Source organism: Myotis davidii, unplaced genomic scaffold (genome assembly GCF_000327345.1).
Source record: "Myotis davidii unplaced genomic scaffold, ASM32734v1 scaffold233, whole genome shotgun sequence".
In the NCBI taxonomy this organism is placed as follows: Eukaryota; Metazoa; Chordata; class Mammalia; order Chiroptera; family Vespertilionidae; genus Myotis; species Myotis davidii.
The window spans coordinates 2056858-2077013 of NW_006285917.1; the positions used below are offsets into that span (position 1 = coordinate 2056858).

The following is a 20156-nucleotide window of genomic DNA, read 5'->3' on the forward strand; positions in this document are numbered from 1 at the left end:
GGGTGGTCAACTGCATGATTTCAAGATCCCTTCTTTTCATGCCTTGATGACACTGAGTTTACTCACCCTGCAGGAGCTGTCCCAGATGCAGACCCAGGTCAGCGACACCTCCGTGGTACTGTCCATGGACAACAACCGCAGCCTAGACCTGGACAGCATCATCGCTGAGGTCAAGGCCCAGTACGAAGACATTGCCAACCGCAGCCGGGCTGAGGCTGAGTCTTGGTACCAGACCAAGGTGAGTATGGGCACCTCTGTGATAGGGTTCAGGACTAGTGTTTTCTGAAGCCCCAAATCATCATTTAACTATTAGCCACCTGCTTCCAGAAACATGTGAGCATTTCCATCTCTTTCAACTTGGCAGAAGCATCTCTGATCCTATGAAAACTTGGCTTAAAATGTGTATGGAAACCCACCCATGCACACTATTATGGGGTCAGGCGATGCTAGGCACTCAGGACAGCCACCACCCCCACATCACTTATGATCTGGTTAGGGGTTGGATGAGACTCTAAAACATCCCAGAAACAGTCATAAAGCTGTTTCTGAATGGCTTACTTATTCGGTACATGTTTATAGAGATCCTACAATATGCCAAGGAGATTACAGAGTTGTAAATTAATAAACTGCAAACAGAACCCAAGGTCTGGGAGACCATGAACTAAATAGACAATCTTGGAAGGGAAAAGACAACATTAACAAAAAGCTTCCACGAAGAGGTGCATTTTCAATCCACTTTGGAAGCAGCAAGGTACAAAAGAGTGCTGAGCAAGGTGTTCAGGACTGAGCAAGAAGTTCTGTGGGGCTGGAAGGCAGAAATTAGCACTTTGCTAAGCAAGAGAATTTGTATCTGGAAGAGAGAGGTTGGAACAACCAGAGAGAGCTACTGTCCAGAAGTACAGATGGCAAGAAGGCCTGGCTTTGGAGGTTATAGTAAGCAGGATAGTCCAGTGGAGGAGATGAGCACCCTGACAAATTCAGACGCTTTTCAGGGGGCAGCTGCTCACCTACAGGCTGCCTCCTATCCCTTGCCCTGCTCTGTGCACTCATACCTTAGTCCCTACCCCTGCAAGGTGGTGGGAAGGAAGAGGTAATCAGCTGACAGGGGTGGACAGTGCAAAGGCAGCCTTTTGATGGTGAGTGGAGGTGAAATGCACTTAACCCCCAAGTGGAGTGGTTGAAATTTACAGCAATTTCTTTTGTTGGTGATGCTGTTGTTCCCTTTAACTGTGTGTATCCAAAATCAGGAGCTGAGCTATTCAGCATTTTCAAAATCCAACAGATAATTGCTCAGGCAGGGGTCCTTCTTTCATTGGAAAAGGTGTGGGTTTCACTCCAATCCACTCAACACGGGGTGCATTTATTTCTCCTAAATGAGTGTATCCTGGATGTGCCCCTAAATGAGATGGGAGCTACCTGAGATGGAGATTCTGTTACAAAGTCTTCAGAATCAGGCCCTCTACAGCCTCGGCTCCACCCAACACCATTTCCTTACAATGTCATCCCTTCCCCAGCAGTGGTGTTTGGAGGGCTACCAAAATTCACGATCACAATCAGTCTGGATGTATGTTCTGACCAGGAGCTTCCCAAGGAGAGTGACCAAGTCTCTCTCATTCCCAGAGCTCACCATGCCTCTTCAGGCCCCAGGATCCTCACATAGGCTGTTTCCGGTCTGGAGTGGTCTCTCTCAGCCAGTCGCTTAGCTCCCTCCCTCCCATCCTTCTGAACATAGCTCAAGCATCTCCATCCCTGGAAAGACTGCCCTGATAGCTTCTTCCACTTCCATAGCTGGGTCAGATTCCTTTATTACACTCTGGTAAGACTTTGTTAAGTTCCTAAGAGGCACTTTTCTCAGTTTGGAACTATATATTCAATAATATGCTGCTTTGATTAATGTCTATCTCCCCCAGGAAACTGTAAGCAGGGGTCTATGTTCTTCACAATATTCCCAAAGCCTAGTATGTGCCCATCAAGTAGACGTGCTCAAGAAATACCACCTGAATAAATGAGTGAAGGAATGGGTGAATGATCAGTGAATGGATGGGCCTGCTGTGGCGCTGATGGCCAGGCTGTGCATACAGGGAGTCCCCCCTGGCATTTGACCAGATGACTGACTCTGCTCTGGTTCTTCAGTATGAGGAGCTGCAGGTCACGGCGGGCAGACACGGCGATGATCTTCGAAATACCAAACAAGAGATCTCTGAGATGAACCGGATGATCCAGAGGCTGAGAACCGAGATTGACAACGTGAAGAAGCAGGTAAAGTTTAGGCAGGGCCAAGAATTCCCTGCATACTCATTCCTCCTGGGTCATTCTGCCATGTGCATAGGATTCCAACCAAGAAGCAACACGTGTCCAGGGGCTACCAGGAAGGCTCTCAGCTTCTTCCTTTCCTCACAGTGCTCCAGCCTGCAAACAGCCATCGCTGACGCAGAACAGCGCGGAGAACTGGCCCTCAAGGATGCACGAGCCAAGCTGGTGGACCTGGAGGAAGCCCTGCAGAAGGCCAAGCAGGACATGGCCCGGCTGCTGCGCGAGTACCAGGAGCTGATGAATGTCAAGCTGGCCCTGGATGTGGAGATCGCCACCTACCGCAAGCTGCTGGAGGGCGAGGAGTGCAGGTGAGGGCAGCGGCAGTAACTCCATCCCAGCTGCCTGGCTATTCCTAGGGCCTCAGGTTGCTGCAGCCCTCTCCTCACCTGGAAAGGAGAGCAAAATGCAGGTGGAATTGAATTATGACAAAGAATACAGGTGCAATTTTTTTCATGTTAGTGAATCGTTATCAAATTCCCATGTTTGAGGTACAACTACCTACAGCACCCCATCGAAATCTAGGACCTGATCAGGTCTAAGTCATCAAGTTCTATGAAAGGAGAAATCTGGTTACGTGGCAGGGCTGGATGTGTGGTATGAAAGGCTCTAGACCGAGAATAAATTGTCCTAGGAGTTAGGCTAACTAATAGGCTATGCAACCTTAGCAAAGTCAGTATCCCCTCTCAGGCCCTCAGTTTCTTCAAAGATAGAATAGAGAGCAGGTCACATGATCTGGCTCAGTGGAAGCTTTGTGCTCTACCAATTACCGACTGTGTGACCCAGAGCAAATTACTTAACTTCTCCATTCCTCAGTGTCCTCGCCTGTACAATGGGGATAACCATAGTTTTTAGCTCATATGTTTTTAAGAGTGTTAATACAGGGGCTATACATGAAGCTCTTAAAATAATGCAGGGTATACAAAAAGTGTACATTACATAATCATTATCATTTAATTTAGTGGCCAAAGTTATGGGCTTGGGAGTCAAATGAATCTGGCTTCAAATTGTGATGCTGGACAAATTAATTAACCTCTCTAAGCTTGAATTTCTCCATCTGTAAAACTGAGATAATAACACCTACTTAATGGAGTTTTTGAGAGAATTAAGTGGGCAGAATGTAGGTAACAGGTACCCAATAATTGTTAGCTCTTTTAATGTTCTAAGTGTGTATTTATAAATGGATGCCAGTTCTGTCCTCAAGATGCTAAAACAAAATTACTCTATTTGCTACCACGATAATAGACTGATTATTGCAAGTGTTATGTTTATGACTCAGACTCCTCTCCACACCTATAATAACCTTAGCACTGCCCAGTGCACGACAATGGTCCATTGTTCAGAGAGAATTCTTCTTGTTCTATGACAAGTCCTGCCTTTTCAATGACACCAGTGTATGATGGCTTTAATTTTCATAAGGTGTCCACCTAGTCTAAACCAAAAATGGGCTTCTGGGATTACAGGTTTTACTCCTATGAACCTCAAACTCCACATTATTTCATTCATTAAATTATTACTTTTTAATATTACTAGTTATTTAAATAATTTCAACCTCCACTATTTATGCAATAAAAATAAAGGGTTTGTAATGCATTTAAAACAATTACAAAAATGTCATTTTAAATGCCCACAAACTTCTGGACACAATAGTAACAACCTCTTTCTCCCCCCTCCTTCCAATCAGGCTGAGTGGAGAGGGTGTTTCTCCGGTTAATATCTGTGAGTATGACATTCTTCGCATCATTTGGAGTGTTTGTGATTGGGGGATGGAGAGGTGGTGGGCGCGCATGAGGCATTGGAAAGGATCCCACCAAAAGGGTTCATTTTGAGAAGGTTTGACGTTCTGAATTTGTTAAAAAGAGAGCCATCTTAGGAGAGAGCCTTCCATGTCACAATACTGACCTCTTTGTAAGTGTGTGAGTGCCACAAAGGGGCACTGGGAGGTTTGCTGAACTCCTTCTGCATAGAAGACCATAGGCCACACACCCCCGCTCCCAGGACTTCACACTGTTCTCCGTGGGGCTGCAAGTCTGGCTCAGAGATGAGTGTCCGATGCAGACAGACTTTATGAAAACTCTTGGTCTGCCCTCAGCCTTTGGAGGGAGCCTCATGCTGAGCACAAAGGCATTGTTATTCAGACAGCCTCTTCCCGGAATGATTTGGGAAGAAGCCCTCCTGCTTGTCTCGACTCCGTGGATTATAACCACAGAGAGTAACCAGGAGTTTTCAGGGCAGTGAGAGCACCATACACATAGCAGGGGGTGCAGCTGCTGAGGAATGAGAAGCTTTCCCAAGCTGGCCCCACCCCCAGCAGAAGCGTCACTCAGAGCTCAGTGCTGGCACCTTGAGGCCAACAGAAATGACTTCTACAACATACACTCTGTAAGTGAGTTTTGTTTCTCTATGTGAGATTCACAAAAGCAATTGGTTATATTAGCCAATGGTTCTAGAAGGCAGAGCTCTCAACCACCCAGGTGTCCAACCTTGATGTCTTTGTCCACGGTTCTCAACCTGTGAGTCGCGAACAATGAAAATACATCCTGCATATCAGATATTTACATTACGATTCATAACAATAGCAAAATTACAGTTATGAAGTAGCAACGAAAATAATTTTATGGTTGGGGGTCACCACAACATGAGGAACTGTATTAAAGGGTCGCAGCATTAGGGAGATTGAGAACCACTGGGTCTCCAGAGATCCTCAAAGCTAATTTGGGGAATGGACGGCACCACCTCGAAGTTTCCATTCTCTTGGAGCACCTGAAAGTCTGTGTTGGTTTCTGAGGGCTGCCACAACAAAGTACACAAACTGGGCAGCTTAAAACAACAGATGTTTATTGTCTCACCATCTGCAGACTAGAAATCCCAAACCGAGGTGCCAGCGGGACCATGCCCCCTCTGAAACCTATAGGGGAGAATGCCCCCATGCCTCTTCTAGCTTCTGGTGGTTGCTGCCAATCCTTGGCTCACCACTCCAATCTCTGTCTTTGTGGTCAAATGGCCATATCCTTGTGTGTCTGTCTTCACATTAGGATACCTTCCCTCTTCTTATAAGGACACTGGTCATACTGGGTTAGAGCCCACCCTAATGATTTTCCTCATAACTTGGTTATATCTGCAAATATTCCAAATAAGGTCCCATTCTCAGGTACTGGGGGTGATGACTTCAACATATTTTTTGAAGGACACAATTGATCCCATAACAGAATCTATTTTTTAATTTCAACTTTTCTTCTCAAGAACCCAAAGTAGAAGACTAGATGTTTAAGGTGGTGGTGGTGGTTATAAAAGTTAGGAAAAGAACAGGTTGGGACGAGAATAGTTGGCTGGCCAATGGGTTGGCTGTCACTTGGTCTATCAAGAATATTCCAGCCGCCCCCACTCTGGGATTCTGAGCACAGAAGCTGGGGGACACCAAGGAAAGCACATGTGTACCTCCCTATGAGCTTCCAGAAGGCAGGGAGACACCAGAGCCGAGTCTGCAGGGGGAGATCGGACAGCGCAGCAGGGGGGAGTGGGTGGGATCAAAAGGGAAGGCAGCTGGACTGGAACAGCTTCCCAGAGGAGAGAAGTCTCCATTAAGTTCTGGAAGGAAGAGAGAAGCATGGAGTAGTGGCAGGGAGGCAGAGAGCCATTCCAGACTGGGAGGATGCGGAACTGCTTCACAGAGAGGACCCAGCTGAGGCACAGCACAGTGATCCCACTACACAGGCGGGAAAATTAGGAGGCTAACAGCTGCCTGAGGAGACTACCCTGCCCACCCCACCCCCCAGGAACTTCAGGGCACAGGCCCTGACACCCCCAGTGTCTTCTCTCCTGCCTTTGAATCTGACCACATCTCCTCTCTTCCCACAGCTGTGGTCACCTCCACTGTTTCCAGTGGCTACGGCAGTGGCAGCGGCATTGGAGGTGGAGGCCTGGGTCTCGGTGGGGGCAGTGGCTATTCCTTCACCACCAGCGGTGGTCACAGTTTGGGCATGGGGCTGGGAGGCTCCGGCTTCAGTGCCAGTAGCAGCCGGGGCCTTGGGGGCAATGGTTCCAGTGTCAAGTTTGTCTCCACCACGTCTTCCAGCCGAAAGAGCTATAAACACTAAGTGCAGCCACACACTCGCTCACCCCGGTCCTGAAACCAGGTTTACCCACTGACCTGGCCTGTGTGCCCACACCCTTGGACACCTGGGTCCTTCTCCTACTTCTCCCCGTCACAAGGCCCACCTGTGCTGCTAGGAAGCCTGGCATCCTGGTAAACCCCAGTCTCCAACCTGAGCCAGCCTCTGCCCTCCTGACAGTCCCCTAGACAGCCCCTGGAGCCCTCTCTGTGCCAGAGCACAGACTTTCAAGATTCACATTTGGCTTGTCTTGCAGAGACTCCCCTTCAGCTCCTCCTCCCTCCTTCCCACCCTCCAGATGCAGAAATGCAGAGTCTGTGTCTCCCAGACCATCTTCATGCCAGGTTGTCAGGCCCCCTGTCTCACGGTGCTTATAAGCTGCCTTCTGGGAGTGAGGGCTCCCTCTCTCCCCTCTCTGGAATGTGTCAATTAAATGTATGTGTAATGTGTTTGGTGTCCAGCCCTCTGTTTGGAATGGTGACGGAGCACAGAACAATTCTCCTCCTCCTCCTCCTCTTCCCAGCACAAGGCCTCACACAGGAGTACCCAGAGCACATCAGACTTTCCTTCCCCACTTCTCAAAAAAATTCCCCCTCATCCTCCTCCTCCTCCTCCTCCTCTTCCCAGCACAAGGCCTCACACAGGAGTACCCAGAGCACATCAGACTTTCCTTCCCCACTTCTCCTCAGAGCTCAGAAGGCTAGACTTGGGGGATATGGGAAAGACAGGAGGGCAGACTCCGCACCCAAGCTTCTGCCCACTTCCTCCTACCCCTTGTTGGGATGTCTTCTTTGAGAAGCCCCAGCCCCTGGGCAGAAGCTCTGCCCAGCTTCCCCGCTATGTATGTCATGCAGGGTGATGCCATCCCTCCCAAAGCCAGACTGTTTCTCCAAAACACTGACGTAGGGTGGGGGGCCCAGCCCTCTGCCAGCAAAGGAACCATTGTTACCTGACAGCTTCATACTTGCAGACCTGAGCAGAGAAATCACAGGGGAGGAACGGAGTTAAAAGCCAGCCCCGGGGCAGCACCTTCACTTAGCACAGGAGATATTTAGGCCCATAATTGCAGCAATGAGACATCCGGAAGCACCCACATTCCTGAGTTTACAGTCTCCTGGACCCCTCTCATCAGGGAAAATTGGGAAGGATTGAAAAGGAAAGGATGGCAAGAAGGAGAGAAATGGCACTGAGAACAATTGTTAAACATCCCTGGTGGAGGGGGAGGATCAAGTTAAGAGCTGGAACAAGAGGACTAAAGCGGGCAGGAGTTTGCTTCTCTGTAACAAGCCACCTCTTTCTGTCGCTATGAGGTGCAGTCAGGCCACTGGACCCCCACATTGGCTCAGCAGTCACTGGCTATCTGAGGTCTGCCAAGTCTCTTAACTACTCCATGCCTCAATTGCTTCATGTGCAAAACAAGAACAGTAATAGCCACCACGTGGTGCTGTGTAAAGATTAAATGAGAAAGCAGGTGTAAAACAGCTACCCATGGCAGCCACTCAGGAAATGTTAGCAATTTTTATTGCCCTCTACCTTCACAAAGTTATTATGAGAATCAAATGACACAATGATTGCAAATGACCTGCCACATAGTCTTGCACAGATTGAGTCCTCAACAAATGGGGTTTCTTTATAAGTGATAAGAAGTGCTTGGGTTCTAAGTCCAAGACCCGGAAATCAAGAAGAGAGGAGCCGATGAGACGCAGTGGGAGTGTCAACAGCATGTGGCAGAGAACCTGGGCAAGTGGGGGCCTCAGGACCCAGGCCTGCCCAGGGCTCGAATGCCCAAGCCCAGTCTTGCCCTAGGTAGGGAGTTCCCATAATTATTAGCGGGGCAGGAAGATGGGCCGTGGCCAGACATGCCATTGAGATGAACTCAACACAGTGGTCTGTGATCTTCTCCAGCCAAGCCCAGTTCTTAAGGGGATAAAAGCCAAGGAGACTTTGGGACAGTTAGACTCTGAAGCCTCCTCATTTTTGCTCCTGTGACATTTTTGCTCCTCTGACCCTCTGCCACCAACTCCCACCATGGCCCAACGATCCTCTATCACCATCAAGTCAGGGGGCACTCGGAACTTCAGTACTTCCTCAGCGAACTTCCTCCCGGGCTCCCGGACCAGCTTCAGCTCTGTCTCCATGACCCAAGGCGGGAAGAGATTTGGAGGTGGCTTTGGGGGTGGCTTTGGAAGCAGGAGTCTCCATGGCCTTGGGGGCAACAAGAGAATCTCCGTCAGTGGGGGCTACCGCTCCAGCCGGGGCAGCTTCGGTGGTGCTGGCTATGGGATGGGTCTTGGCGGCATAGGGTACAGAGTAGCAGCCTGCAGCGGGTATGGAGGTGGGATGATTCCTGGATCTGGGGGCATCCAGGAGGTCACTGTCAACCAGAGCCTCCTGACACCGCTGCACCTGGAGATCGACCCTTCCCTTCAGCGGGTGCGGAAGGAGGAGCGGGAGCAGATCAAGACTCTCAACAACAAGTTCGCCTCTTTCATCGACAAGGTGAGAGGCAAGTGGGATCCCCACTAGAAACGCTGGGGGATCTCTGCTCTCTGTGCTTTTCTGAGGTCAACTGTGTCTTGCCCAAGACCTGTGATCCTGGGGTGGGAAGACTGCTGACAGGGTGGAGGAGGAGTGGTTTCCCATTTTGTTGAGGTGGGAGCAGAAAAATGTCTACCTCCAGGCTCCTGAGCTTTCTGATCCACTGCAAAGACATTGCTCTTTTGATGGATTGTGATCGTGTACTGGGCTTACAATTAGATAGTGAAAGGGCATCCGTTTGGAGGGAAGGAGATAAAGGAAAGAAAGATTACAAGGTCGGTCCACAGAAGTGGGCTGAGGTCACTTTTTCCTGCCAAGTGTAATAGGGGCAAGCCCTCTTGTGGCAACCCCTCTAGTGATTTGGGCATGTCTAAGAAGCTGGGTGGTTGGCCAGGGGCTGCTCAAAGTGTTTCACTCTTTTCTTTTAGAGAGAGGAAAGCTGTGACTTCAGCCCTGGGTCCCCCCTTGCTATGTGGCCTGGAATCCTAGGGATTTCTCCAGTTTGGGGAAAGATATAATTCTATTTTGGATTCTATTTTGCCTCATCACCCCTGCTTCACACCTGAGCTGGTTGTTTTTGCCTGGGAAGAACCAATTCAAGAATCTGGATCTTTTAGACTCCATACCTGGGATATAGAAGAAAGTGCTAAAGAGGCAACCAGCTCAGGTCTCATTTTTGGCTCTACTGCTAGGAGAATCCCTAAGTTCTTGGGCCTCAGTTGGGTTGGATAGATGGACTCTGAGGTGCCTTTGCAGGTCTAACAGTCTATAAATGCCTCATCATATGGACCCAGATCTTTAAATGTGTAAAACCTAACCACTGAGGCAGTGGTTCTTCAATTTTATCACCCATGTGTTTAAAATTGGCCTGGTGTTTGCATCAACAGCTGTGAGATTTCCAGGAGCCTGGCTCTGAGGGGAAAAAGTACTATTTTGGATTCATCAGGAAGGCACATAGGAACCAAAGGGTGGTAACTAGGGAGGGACTTAGAGCCAGGATTGCACTCATTCCTCTGCAATGGAAGAGAAAGCTGGTGGGGGGGTGCATTTGTCAAAGACCCTCAGCAGGCAAATTGCCATCTCCAAAGTCTTGGAGGCTCTATTCTTTCATTCAATGAGGTTGTGTGTCATTCCAGCTGCTCCCAATGAAAGGACTTTGCTTAGGGAGAAAGGTTTTGCATGTTTTTCCAGGCTGAGGGGCAGATAAGTGCAATTTAAGGAAACCAAATTTGTAGCACAAGAGCACAGAGGACCTGAGAGAGCAGAAGGAGGAAGGGCTTACCAAGGCCACACAGCTAGAGAGACACGGCTGGGATTGTGTCCAAATTCCTTCAATACAACTCCAGAGTGACCCATTCCAGCATTCCTAGAGGGTATGGGCAACTGAGTCCAGAGTCTAGATCTTGAGAAATCATGTTGGAAAGAAAATAGACAGGTTGAATGTTCTGCTAAGAACTTCCTGTCCATTTAATGGGAATCAAAATTTCACCCAGTAATGTGATGGGAGAGTGTTCTTTTCTTCACCTAAGACACATCAGCGTGGTTTGGTGTGGTCAGACAGTTTCCAGTCCCTCTGGCCCTCCTTGCTTCTCCCACCTCCAAATCAAACCACCACCTCTCTCCTATTGCACCGACCTTTGCTTGCCTCTCTACCTTCTGGGCTGAGAATGATGAGAAGGAGCCTGCTACCTGGACTCTGAGGTCTTTCAGCCCCACCCCTTGCACTGTTGGAGGGTCCTGGGTCGCAGCGCTCTCTGAGAGGTTGCTGTAAGGAAGCCCTCACAGTCTCTCACCTCTGACTGGGGCAGGTGCGGTTCCTGGAGCAGCAGAACAAGGTCCTAGAGACCAAATGGAGCCTCCTGCAGGAGCATAAAACCACCAGGGCCAACATTGAGCCCATGTTTGAAGCCTACATCAACAACCTGAGGCGGCAGCTGGACAGCCTGGGCGGGGAGCGGGCAAGGCTGGAGACGGAGCTGAAGAACATGCAGGATGTGGTGGAGGACTTCAAGAACAAGTGAGTGGACACTCAGTCAGCTCCTCCAGAAGTGCCCAGTGCAGTGGGGAAATGGGACACACTTTGGGCACCGAGGTTACTCGGAAAATGAACTGGGACCCTAGGGCTTTGGGGAAGGGCTGGGGTTATACAGGATGATAACTAACATGGGCACAGAGAGCATGATATACACAACAACCTGAAAGATTCTGCAGTTGAGGAAAATAAGGCTCTGAGAGAGTGACTGACTCATTCATGTTGGACATGAGTGGCAACTTGTGAGTTAAGAATTAAGCCTATATAATCTCACCCTTACATTTGTTTCACTCAGCCCCATTGCTAATTTACATAATGTCCATGCATTTGCCCCAATGCTGGCCAAGGTGCAGGGAAAGACCCATACGTGCTGCCTTCTCCCTGGAACCACACACACACACACACACACACACAATTAAACATATAGTATCTTGTGCCTATAGACATAAGTAATTTCTTCTTTTTATTGTTCTAATTTATTTCTAATTGTCTTGGTCCAAACAAAATAAGTCATTTTTTAGTTACTGTGTGTGTAACATAGTAAGAGTTAAGGCTTTAGAGTTGCACTAATATGGTAGCCACTTGCCACATCTGCCTATTTAAATTTAAATTCATTGAAATGGAATAAAATTTAAAATTCAGCTCCTCAATCTCACTAGCCACATTTCTGGTGCTCAATTCACACATGGCTAATGGATGTGGATACCAAGTATTTCCATGATCACAGAATGTTCTATTGGACAGCAGTATAGAATCTAGTCAGTGGCATTAGGATCCTGGCTCAATCACTTACTTGCTAAAAGACCTAAAGAAAACTAACTTCTGTAAGCTCTAGCCCCTTTGCCTATTAAAGGGCATATTAATAGTATGAGCATATTAAATCAAAACTTGCATGTAAACTACTTGGTAGGGTGCCCACTGCTTGGCACATAGTAAATTGTTAATAAGCGTCAGTTATTTTATTGTATTGATGTTTAGGTATATGTGTGTAGTGACAAGAAAAGCAAATACAAATGGATAATTTATAATATGTGTGCAAATGTGGAGTAACAGGTTTTCAATCCAAGAGGGCTTCCTGGAGGAAGAGATGAAAGCTTAATGTTGAGAAGGAAAGAGGCACAGAGGAGTAATTGGGGGAGTTTTGGTGCATGTGTTCCTAGTTAATAGCCAGTGATGTTCCTGTGGCAAGTGACTAAGTGGCCTGTACAGGACCACCTGGTGCTCACCCTCTGGCAGAGGGCCTGTGAGCTGGGAAGCACAGGAGACCAAGGACAGTATGGAATTAGGTGAAGAACAGATGTTCATATTTAGTGAAAAGGCTATGCAAGGAAATAATAAGGAAAAATAAATCAACGGGCAGGAAAAGGCTTGTCTCAGGTCTTACTGGACTGCAGAGGCAATAAAAAAGCAGGGTAGATCTGGTCATATACATCGTGTGGGACTGTGCGTTGCGGTTTAAAAAAAAAATAATGACATGCCATTTCATAGATGGGAGGGGCATCTATAGAGGTTGAGTGACCTGCCTGCGGTTACTGGGCTGGAAGGTCAAGGAGACAAAGCCCAACCACAGCCTTCAGAGCCGCTGAGCAGGTGGGACTCCCCACTACTTAGACAGGTTGGGTAGAAAATGGGTGAGCAAGGAGGACGCTGCCTAGGGGAAGAGAGGAAACTGGAGAGGGGGGTGGATCACTCCTTTTAACCTGAAGATTCAGCTTCCTAGACCAGGGTTAATGTGGCTGAGAACGGAACAGAGAGGCAGGAGGGCATCATTGGATGCAGAAGCTGCTGAGGCCTAGGACTGCACACCTCCTACTGTTCGCTCTGTTCCTCCCCTCATGGCCTCTGTTTGGGTTGGGACAAGACCACAGGGTATAAAAGAAAATATGCATGCCCCTTCGTGGGACCTAAGCTCTCTAAGGAGCAAAGCTGTGTGAGAAGCTCAGGAAGAATGAGGACTGGGTTTTGTTGTTGTTGTTGTTGTTATTTGGGGTTTGGGCATTGTGTAGAAGGGGTAGGTGGGGGTTGGTTGATATGGGATTTGAGGGGCACATGTGTGGCAGGAGAGCTCTGCTATAGCAGCACATTTTCTAGGTCTGCTCTGCAGACCCGCCATCTCCTACCCACCTACAGCCCCCCGGTTTAACCTCACTCCCAGAGCCCCTGCGCCTAACATCAGTCCACGTCTGACCCTTCCCACAGGTACGAAGATGAAATCAACAAGCGCACAGTGGCGGAGAATGAGTTTGTGGTGCTCAAGAAGGTGAGGGGACAGGGATGCTCCCTTCTGAACCTCAGGCAGCCCCTTCCAGGAGTGACAGCTGCAACTTAAGCTAGTGACCTTGCATACAAGGCTATTTAATTTGTGCAACCAATCTTGGGAACAGGTTTTACTTTAGAAGTGAGAAAACTCGGGATCAGGGAGGTTAAGCATGTTGCCCCAGGTTACTCAGATATTCAGGATCCAGGGCTTCAAAGTCCAAGTCATACATCCTGGCACCAGCCCCCTCCCCATGTGGAGTCCAGTGCAGAAGAGGTGAAGCAAATGGGCCTTATGCTGAGCTGAGTCTCCAGGCTCAGGGGATGGGCACAAGACAGGGATCAGTTTCATAGGGTTGTGGACCTTCCTGCTTAGTGGGGCTGGGGAGGGCAACAGAGGGAGGGAAGAACCAGCCCAAAGCTGAGCTGAAGGAGGGAGATTGGAACAGTGGTGTATGGAGGGGAGGAAAGGGCGGAGAGTATGAGGAGGAGGGGAAGTCACCAAGAACCTCAGGGAGATGCTGGGAGAGCTCATGGGCCCAGAATTGGGTTGTCCTCACCACATGGAGGTGACATAGCTGACGACCTGGTGGACATTCCCTGAGAGCCCTGGTCCTCAGGGAATGGACCCCCTTCCCATGCCAGTCCCACTCCATAGCCTGAAATAAGATACTGCTTTCATCCCTGGGAGCTGAAGTTCTCCCGCCCAACAGAGGAGCTGGTTAACCCCGACTGGGTAAGACTCAAAGTGATGGCCTGTTCTGTGCCCAGGACGTGGATGCCGCCTACATGAACAAGGTAGAGTTGGAGGCCAAGGTGGACGCCTTAATGGATGAGATCAACTTCCTGAAAGCTTTCTACGAAGCGGTAAGCAGGGCCCACTGCGCCCGCTCAGAGGGGCTGGAGTCTGGGGCCCTCAGCGGGGCACAGAGGCTACAAGCTGCTGCTCTGATCTCCTCTCTGCTCCCCACCCCATCCCTGGGTTGGAATTCATGGAGCAGATGCTACTTGCCCTACCTAGAGAGAAAATGAGTTTCCATCTGGTAGTTGTGAGTCAGGTGAGGTGAGAAATTTAACCTTGACCACCTGTGCCAAGCATGTCAGTCAGACAAAAGAACTTCCCATCATTGAATTATGCATGGTTTCCATAGAACTGTCTGAGCAACCAGCTCACCCATTTCAGCTTAAATTTACCTGTTATTCTTGACTGCAGGATGATGCAATTATGCAAATCAAGTGACAGTTAGTGAGCCTTTAGATGCTTCTGGAAGCACAGGACACATTGCCTGGTTCTCCTGAAGACATTTTGTTCGGAGTCAGACATTGCTCTTGGGGGCTGCAGGCAAAGCGCTGAGCAAACACAGTCAAGCCGCTGAGTTCTTGGGGCTTCATCGCAGTGGGGGAGACAGGCAGCACAGACACAATACCATTTCAGGCACAGTAGGGATGATAAAACATGACAATAAGGAGCAGCGGCAAGGCAGATAGATGGTGGGTGATATCTGAAGAGAAATCTGGAGGAACTGAGGACCCAGAAATACAAAGAAGAGGCCAAGTTGGTGGAGTAGAGGGAGTGAGAGGGAGAGTGTAGAGATGGGATCAGTGATGTCAGGGAGAGAGTGTAGCAGATATTGTGTGTCTCCAGATAGGCCTGGTAAGGACAGGCAATATGCCCTGGGGGTTACATATGTTTGTGCTCAACAGAAGTTGGTCATGCTGTTCTAGGGACAGGATCATTAGCTCTGTGTCTTTGGATGGGTTCAATGTCCATCCAACAAGCCACATGGGGCAAAAGGCACCTTTTTCTCTGCTTATTCACTTTAATGCTAATGACCAGTGTGCTGTTGGCTTCTAATTCTGAACCAGCCCACAGCCCAGCAAGCCCACAGGTAGAGACCCCTCAAGCTAAATCAGCTACCAGGAAAAAAACATTTGGTAAAGACAAATTGCAGGACACAGCAACAAAGCAATAATTTCTTGAAGCAGGAAATGTATGTACCAATTGTTGATAAAGAAAGGATGAGTTATTTTTTAAGATTTATGTTTTGGACCAGTTATTCTCAAATTTCACAATGCCTTCTAGAGGTCTTAATAAAACATTAATTCTGATTCAGCGAATCTAAGGTGGGGTCCAGTCTTCCCAGGTGACAGTGATGCTGCTGGTCTGAGAATCATATTTTTTTAAACTAATGCTCTAGAGTAGTGGTTCTCAACCTTGGAGAAATTCTGTTTCTTTGTTACTAATGTTGTGGCCCCACCCCATAACAAAGAAACAGAATTTCCAGAGGATGAAGCCCAGAAATCAGGATTTTAAAAAGATTCCTAGGTGATTCTAATGTGCAGCCAAGGTTGAGAACCACTGCTCTAGAGGAATCTGAGGAGCGATCATTAACAAATTAATTGCGTGTTTATTGTTTCAAAAATCATCCTACATCGACATGAACTATTTAATGCTCTTCCCTGGGACAGAGATGCTATCTAACCTGCTTTGAAGATCCAAGACTTGAATTTTTCAGTCTGGTGCCCTTTCTGCTGTGTCCATTTCCCGCCCCCAAGGAGCTGGGAGGAGCGAAGTTGGGAAACAAAACTGAGATGTAGCAAAGCTTTCTGGCTCCTTCTGACTCAGTTTTATTTCACAAGATGATTTCTTTATTTAGTGTGAAAGGCTCTTTTCCTCAGAACATGAGACATCATGGCACTGGCAGGTTATAACAAGGTGCATTTCCTCGGCAATAGGAGTGATGGAGCAGCTAAAGTTATCTGTGATGAGTTGATGATAAAGTATGGGAGTAAACCCAGTGATCTCCCTAATATCCTTCCCAGTCCTTTTAGACCTTAGCAGGGTGCTACACCCTAAGAGTGCATGTGTTGCCCTTGATACCAAGATCTGTTCCAAGGGCCTGATCACAGTGCCCCAACACACATGCATACAACACACACACACACACACACACATGCTTTCACAAGTACATGCACACACACACCTGCACCCTGCTTCAGTTCTCCCACTTGGACCCCATCACAGGAGCTGGCTCAGCTTCAGAACCAGATCTCTGAGACTTCCGTGATCCTGTCCATGGACAACAACCGCAATCTGGACCTGGACAGCATCATCGCCGAGGTCAAGGCCCAATATGAGGACATTGCCAACCGCAGCAGGGCCGAGGCTGAGTCCTGGTATCAGACCAAGGTGAGGTGTCAACATCAAGTCCATGAAATAATTGTGGAGAACTAGGATTCCAAAGGCAATTTAGATAAGAGCTTTGTCCTTTCATATGTCCCAATCTGATGGGGTTGAAGAGATCTGAGTTCAGCTTGGGGCTTACCCTCTGTATTATTCTTGGGCTGCACTGGGGGAATAGCCATATGAATGCAGGAGGTAGTTAGTCCTTCTGCCCCAAGGAATATGGACACACCTTCAACACCCTGTAGAAGACAGGCAAGGGACAGCTGGACAGTACCAACTACCAGTGTCAGGAGGAATGAGAGAGGGAAGGTGGGAACAAAAGGCAGGCTGAGCCTCCTGGAATCACAGGAGAAAGGTGGAACCGTTTGGAGCTGAGGGCCTTGAGGGGAGGCCGGGACAAAGGTTGGATTTGGGCCACACAATGAGATTTTCCAGATTAGAGCAAACACTGAGCTGTGGAATCACTGGGGATATGAGATGTGGTGCAAGAAAAACAAACACAAAGGAGCTTTAAAAGCAGAGAGTTATAGGTTGAGAATGAGCTACCTGGTGTCAAGGAAGAGGGACAAAAGATGGGATCCAAGAAGAAAGGTCCAACTGTGGTGTGGAGCTATAGACACAGAGTGAGAGCAGAGCCAGGGAAGATGGGGATGGATTTGATAAAGAATAGGGTGGGAGAGGGAGGGGCCTCCAAGTGGCGTATGGAAAGCCTTCTGGGCCCTGGGAAACCACCGTTTCCTTGTCTCTGGCCTGAATCTGCCTGCCTTCTGCCTCTCCTTCTCCCCAGTATGAGGAGCTGCAGCGGTCTGCTGGCCGGCACGGGGATGACCTCCGCACCACCAAGATGGAGATCTCTGAGCTGAACCGGCTGATGCACAGGCTGCGCTCTGAGATTGATAACCTGAAGAAGCAGGTAGGACTGACCTCCCAGAGGTCATCCTATCTAAGTCCCTGCACCCAGGCAGACCTGGGCTTGGTTCTAACTCAGCCCATGCAGAGTGAAGCCTCGTCAGATGAGTGACCATCCAGGAAGGTGGTCTCCTGCCTCTCTAGGGGTGTTATAACCTTCTTCCTGAATTCTGTCCAACATCAATTCTTCCAGGAAGGGCTCTGTCCTCTGGAGGCATCCAAGACAAAACTTTGACCAGCTTTACTTACCCACTATCCAGAGACATTCAGTGTGGAAAAGGACCCCCCAAATCATTGTCTCTATCCTGGTTAAGTCCCAAATCATCCAAGGGGGACAGAGATTAATCTTATTTTTAAATATGATGAAACTCCAGCCTCCTTTGCATGAAGTCCATTTAAAAAAATGTCCTCCATCTTTATAACCTGAAGCCCACATCTTTCTGCATTCTCTGTGGATTTCACCAACTCCTGTGTCCTCCTGGTAGTGTGCCGCGCTCCAGGCCGCCATCGCTGATGCTGAGCAGCGTGGGGAGCTGGCCCTCAAGGACGCCAAGCACAAGCTGGCCGAGCTGGAGGAGGCCCTGCAGAAGGCCAAGCAGGACATGGCCAAGCAGCTGCGCGAGTACCAGGAGCTAATGAATGTCAAGCTGGCCCTGGACATCGAGATCGCCACCTACAGGAAGCTGTTGGAGGGCGAGGAGTGCAGGTGGGCTACCTTTTCCTCCCACCATAGCTCAAACAGACTCCACCAGAGCACTAGAGTAATGCCACAGAGGCCATGAGCCCCATAGTGTCAAGCCCCAGGGAGAAATTCCAAGGGTGGAAATAGGGTTAAAACACAGGTGCTCCCTGGAGGCCTCCTGAGATCACAGTCCCTCCCACAGCTCCTATTGGACCCAGGGCAGGAGACCAAGGGGCAAGGTGTCAGGGAAAAGTAGCCCATGACTACCTGGAAGACCATAAGCAGGGCCATGTCTGCCCAGACCCTAAGACAAATGAGGCCACACCTGGGACAAGCCTCAGGGCTCTGTGTTGCCCAAAGATTCCTACAATCTAACTTCCCCTCTCTATCTAGTGAGCACAGGTCCCTCTCCCCATTCCCCTACATATTTTGACTGGGTTTATCTCCTAGATGCCCCCTGACAGATTCACATTAACTTCCTTAGGCTAATGAGATGAATGGAAAGCTTGTAAGCACAGTGTCTGGCACCCAGTAAGTGCTCTGTGCTGATGACTCTAAATAAAAAGAACCCAGGGCTCTTTAAAGTCTCAGCAAATGTCTCTCTTTCTCTCCCACCTGCAACAGACTCACTGGAGAAGGTGTCGGACCCGTGAACATCTGTGAGTAAATGCCTTGAGATGATAGGAAAGTGGGAGACAAAGTGGGAGCTAAGAGCATCACTAACAAGGACTTGATGACTAGAAAATGAACAGGGTGGGTTAGGGACGTCATTAAGACCCTCTTAGGGGCTCTGTGGAGACCCCTTTTTTCTTCGGCCCTTCCTCCCAGTGGGTCAAGAGAGACTTATGATGACTTCTCATCCCTAGGGCCCATTCCAGTGGGGTCATATGTCCACAGGAAGGACTCCACCCAGGCCCCAGGGGACCCCAGTTACAGGACAGGTCTACTAGCAGAGCAATGGGTCCTGATTTTTCAGCTAGTTCTGGCAGGGATTCAAACTCACACAACTGACAAGAGGTTCTCAGATAGGTTAAATGTAAAAAGTTGAAGCAAATTAATGGAACAAGCAGAGCAGCGACTGGCCTGGCTTGGCCTCAGGCAATGGCAGGGAGATGGGGAGGAATCATCTCACATAATGTCCCAGCAGGTGGAATTCATGGAGTCCTGTGTCCGGGAAGTTGATTCCCTTGGGCCCCATGTGGGTCAGATTGAATTAGAGAGTCTGGAGAACCAGGATGGGGGAGAGCTTAATAGAAGGAACTAGAATAATTCCCCTGAAGAAACATACACTGAGAGGGAGGTCACATTTTTGACAGGCTGTGGGAGCTGCATCTAAAGATAATGAGCTCCCTGTTGCTGAAAGCATCTGAGCAGAGCTAGACTCAGGATGCTATAGAAGGGACTCAACTCCTGGGGAGGGTCATCTGAATGGCCTTCGGCCTCTTCCAGCTTGGGAGTCTATGACCCCCTCACAAGTGTGGGGCCTTCACTCAGTGAGAGCCCCTGGTGTAGATGAGGCATGAACACAGCCTAGGAGCCTAAGGCCTTGGTTTCTGGCAGGGGTGACCTTGGTCTTGCCACTCAATCTCTTTGTGCCTCTAGTTTCTCCTTTGTAAAATGGGGTTGCTTATAGTAATAGTGTCCTCTCAGGCCTATTGAGACAGTGTGGTCGCAGCTGTGAAGGCCTTTGAAAAGTGTGATGTCCTGTGCAGATGCTCATGTTGAGCAGCATGTGATGGGGATGGGGAGCTCATGCCCACCCTTAGACTCTGCTCCTGGGGGACTGAGGAGATTCCTGTGCCCTGAGGAAGTGCCATGGGCACCAGACCCGGGGAGGGTGGGTCTTGGGAAATGGGAGGAGACTGCCAGTGTGACCCATGTCTTCTCTCTACAGCCGTGGTCTCCTCCTCTGGAGGCACAGGCTACAGTGGGGGCAGCGGCCTCTGTGTGGGCGGGAGCGGCTACAGCAGCGGCCTCTGCTATGGTGGTGGCAGCGGGGGCTTCAGTTCCACCAGTGGCCGCAACATGGGTGGCAGCACCTCCAGCATGCGCATCATCTCCAAGACATCATCCACCAAGAAGAGTTATAGGAGCTAAAGACCCCCACCTGCCTCTGCTGCCTCCCCCCCC

General features: G+C 49.2%; 2 protein-coding genes across 2 annotated transcripts in view; both read left to right on the plus strand.

The window, feature by feature from the left end:
• The window catches only part of LOC102760614 (keratin, type II cytoskeletal 75), a 10766-nt gene extending 3895 nt beyond the window's left edge, over positions 1 to 6871 (plus strand). The window contains exons 5-9 of the mRNA XM_006757042.2: positions 74 to 238; positions 2134 to 2259; positions 2401 to 2621; positions 3995 to 4029; positions 6169 to 6871. Of these exons, the coding sequence (XP_006757105.1) occupies positions 74 to 238; positions 2134 to 2259; positions 2401 to 2621; positions 3995 to 4029; positions 6169 to 6407 (786 nt within the window). The 3' untranslated portion in view covers positions 6408 to 6871. The remainder of the gene's footprint in view (positions 1 to 73; positions 239 to 2133; positions 2260 to 2400; positions 2622 to 3994; positions 4030 to 6168) is intronic.
• A 1579-nt stretch (positions 6872 to 8450) lies between these two features.
• LOC102762033 (keratin, type II cytoskeletal 5) lies at positions 8451 to 20139 on the plus strand. The gene is made up of 9 exons (XM_006757046.2): positions 8451 to 8921; positions 10769 to 10977; positions 13192 to 13252; positions 14020 to 14115; positions 16274 to 16438; positions 17223 to 17348; positions 17830 to 18050; positions 18651 to 18685; positions 19921 to 20139. Exons 1-9 carry the CDS (start codon positions 8451 to 8453, stop codon positions 20121 to 20123), a joined length of 1587 nt encoding a protein of 528 aa, XP_006757109.1. The 3' UTR covers positions 20124 to 20139.
• Positions 20140 to 20156: the final 17 nt, after the last annotated feature.